This window comes from Vicia villosa, linkage group LG6 (genome assembly GCF_029867415.1).
Source record: "Vicia villosa cultivar HV-30 ecotype Madison, WI linkage group LG6, Vvil1.0, whole genome shotgun sequence".
Classification (NCBI taxonomy): Eukaryota; Viridiplantae; Streptophyta; class Magnoliopsida; order Fabales; family Fabaceae; genus Vicia; species Vicia villosa.
Window position 1 is genome coordinate 67,845,719 of NC_081185.1, and position 2,508 is coordinate 67,848,226.

General features: G+C 32.8%; 1 protein-coding gene across 1 annotated transcript; it reads left to right on the top strand.

Moving 5' to 3' along the window:
- Positions 1-256: 256 nt before the first annotated feature.
- On the top strand, positions 257-2,303 carry LOC131611619 (equilibrative nucleotide transporter 3-like). The gene is made up of 8 exons (XM_058883557.1): positions 257-406; positions 491-646; positions 741-884; positions 951-1,056; positions 1,153-1,331; positions 1,563-1,723; positions 1,813-2,071; positions 2,156-2,303. The coding sequence occupies exons 1-8, from the start codon at positions 257-259 to the stop codon at positions 2,267-2,269; spliced, it is 1,269 nt and encodes a 422-aa protein (XP_058739540.1). The 3' UTR covers positions 2,270-2,303.
- The last annotated feature ends 205 nt before the right edge of the window (positions 2,304-2,508 follow it).

The following is a 2,508-nucleotide window of genomic DNA, read 5'->3' on the forward strand; positions in this document are numbered from 1 at the left end:
TTTCTAGAAAAATGATTTTTTTTTTTCTTATAAATTGAAAGGGAGTATCAAACGATACAAATTCTCTTCCTTGCTTGAAAGAGGTCTATTCATTCATTCACCAAATACTGGTTATATATTTTTTTCTTGTTTTTTTTATAATCCATGACTTTTTCATAAAACATCTATTCTCAAAACATTCTTCTTTTTCTTTTCTGGTTATGGATATTTATTTCTCTTGTTCATTCATAAACATGTGACAGATCATTGGTTCAGCATGGCAATTACGGTTGAAAATGTTGAGGCACCAAGAAAAATGCAGGGAAAGTTCCAAGCTATGTTCATATGCTTTATTCTCGGACTTGGTTCTCTTATTGCATTGAACAACATGTGGACAATGGGAGATTATTACTACAAAATCTTCCCTGTAAGAATCTATTATAATGTTTCTTGATATGTTTATGTGATTATGAGTTTATTAGTCTAACAAAAGTTTTTTTTTTCTTTGAAGAAATATCATCCTATCCTAGTATTCACTCTAGTTTATCAGCCATTTGCACTTGTAACGACAATGATATTGGCGCATTATGAGTCAAAAATCAGTACCCGAATTCGGAACATAAGTGGATACATGCTATTCTTTGTCTGTTCTTTGTTCCAGATTGTCGTAAGTATATCTTAATTTTCACTTTATTTTGATTTGGATTTTCTATCTATTTTGCTTTGTTCAACATATTATAACTAAGTGTTTGATTTTATAGTTAGATTTGGCTACATCAGGAGCAGGAGGAATCGGGCCTTTTATCTGTTTATGCGGACTTTTTTCTTTTTTTGGAATTGCTCATGCTTTTGTCCAAGGAGGCATCTCCGGAGACCTCTCCCTTATGATTCCCGAGTTCATTCAGGTTTGTCTTACTAATAAGTTTTTTTTATGAGTTACGGTCTAATCATACAAATTTGATGTTATGCAGTCTTTCATCGGCGGAATAACAGCCTCTGGTGCTATAGCTTGTGGTGTGAGACTTTTTACCAAATTCTTTTTTGAGAAATCTGATAACGGTCTTCGCAAAGGGGCTTGTATGTTATTATTCATTCATATGTTTATTTACTTCAACAATGACTTTCTTTATTATAGACTTTATAAACTCCTCATTCGATTTATCGACTTTGCAGTGTTAAGCTTAGGCATCTCTACATTGTTTCAGCTTTTGAGCATTGTCGCGTATGGAATTTACTTTCCAAAGTTATCTATAGTAAAATATTATCGTTCAAAGGCTGCTTTAGAAGGAGCCGAAACCGTTTCAGCTGATCTTGCTACTGCTTTTGTTCAAAATAACGAGACAAACCAACAGGTAATTTATTAAAACTTTAGTTTATACTCCGTTTGGTCCTTATTATATAGAAAATATGGATCAGATACATTGGTTATTGAATGAATCTAAAAAGTGAACTTTATCTTATATTAATGTTTGCTTGTAATATGTACGTTTCAATATACTTATAAGATTATGAAGGGTTGCACCCCTAGTGCGATTTCTAATATCATTGCCTATTAAAAAAAAAATTATGAACTTTGAGTGTAGGTTGAATTTGATGCTAATCTACAAGCACGGTTAAGCAACAAGACACTGTTTCTTCAAAACATCGACTTTGCAGCTACCTTATTCATGGTATATGTATTAACGCTATCGATTATGCCTGGATTTTTGTATGAAGATACTAGACCGCACAAGCTTGGAACATGGTAATAATTTATCGTTTCGCTATTTTTTTTATACTTCTAAGTTCCAAAGTGATTTTTGACAAGATATATTTTGTGAATATAATGTCTAGGTATCCACTTGTTTTGATCACAATGTACAACATCATGGATCTAGTATCATCCTACATTCCCTTTATCAAAAGCTTGAAGATGGAATCTAGAAAAGGACTTTTGTTCACAACTATTTCTCGATTCCTTTTGATCCCTGCATTTTACTTCACAGCGAAACACGGTAGCCAAGGTTGGATGATTCTACTTGTATCATATTTGGGACTAACCAATGGTTATCTCACTGTTTGTGTGTATACAGTTGTACCTAAAGGATACAAGGTAACACTCACTAAAAATCAGATGTTTATGAATCATAATATACAAGAATTCCATATAACCTTGTGTTTGTTTATGGTTTTGTAGGGTCCGGAACAGAATGCGTTGGGTAATTTGCTTGCGTTGTGGCTTCTGAGTGGTATATTTGTCGGAGTTGCTCTTGGTTGGTTGTGGCTAATTGGAAAACCACAACATATCTAATTGGAAACTCTATTTATAAGACGGTTAATAGTGAAATGAGGTTTTTGGTTATGTATTAGGTTTTAATGCTTGGATCGGTTTTGCATGATTTTGAGAATTGCTTTACACAGAAACTATAGGTTATATTTCAACAACACCTCTAACTCATCTTTTACAATGCTCTATTAATTGAAATAAGTTTATGACTTTTGATGACTTTTTAAGGTCTTAGTTTTGAGTTGTTGACAATGCTGTCAAAT

What these genes read in the sequence shown, in the direction of transcription:
- LOC131611619 (XM_058883557.1), top strand. Translation starts at nt 257, where the DNA reads ATGGCAATTACGGTTGAAAATGTTGAGGCACCAAGAAAAATGCAGGGA. An exon ending in TGATTCCCGAGTTCATTCAG is followed by an intron (nt 885 to 950) that starts GTTTGTCTTACT and finishes GATGTTATGCAG; the next exon opens with TCTTTCATCGGCGGAATAAC. An exon ending in TTGTACCTAAAGGATACAAG is followed by an intron (nt 2,072 to 2,155) that starts GTAACACTCACT and finishes ATGGTTTTGTAG; the next exon opens with GGTCCGGAACAGAATGCGTT.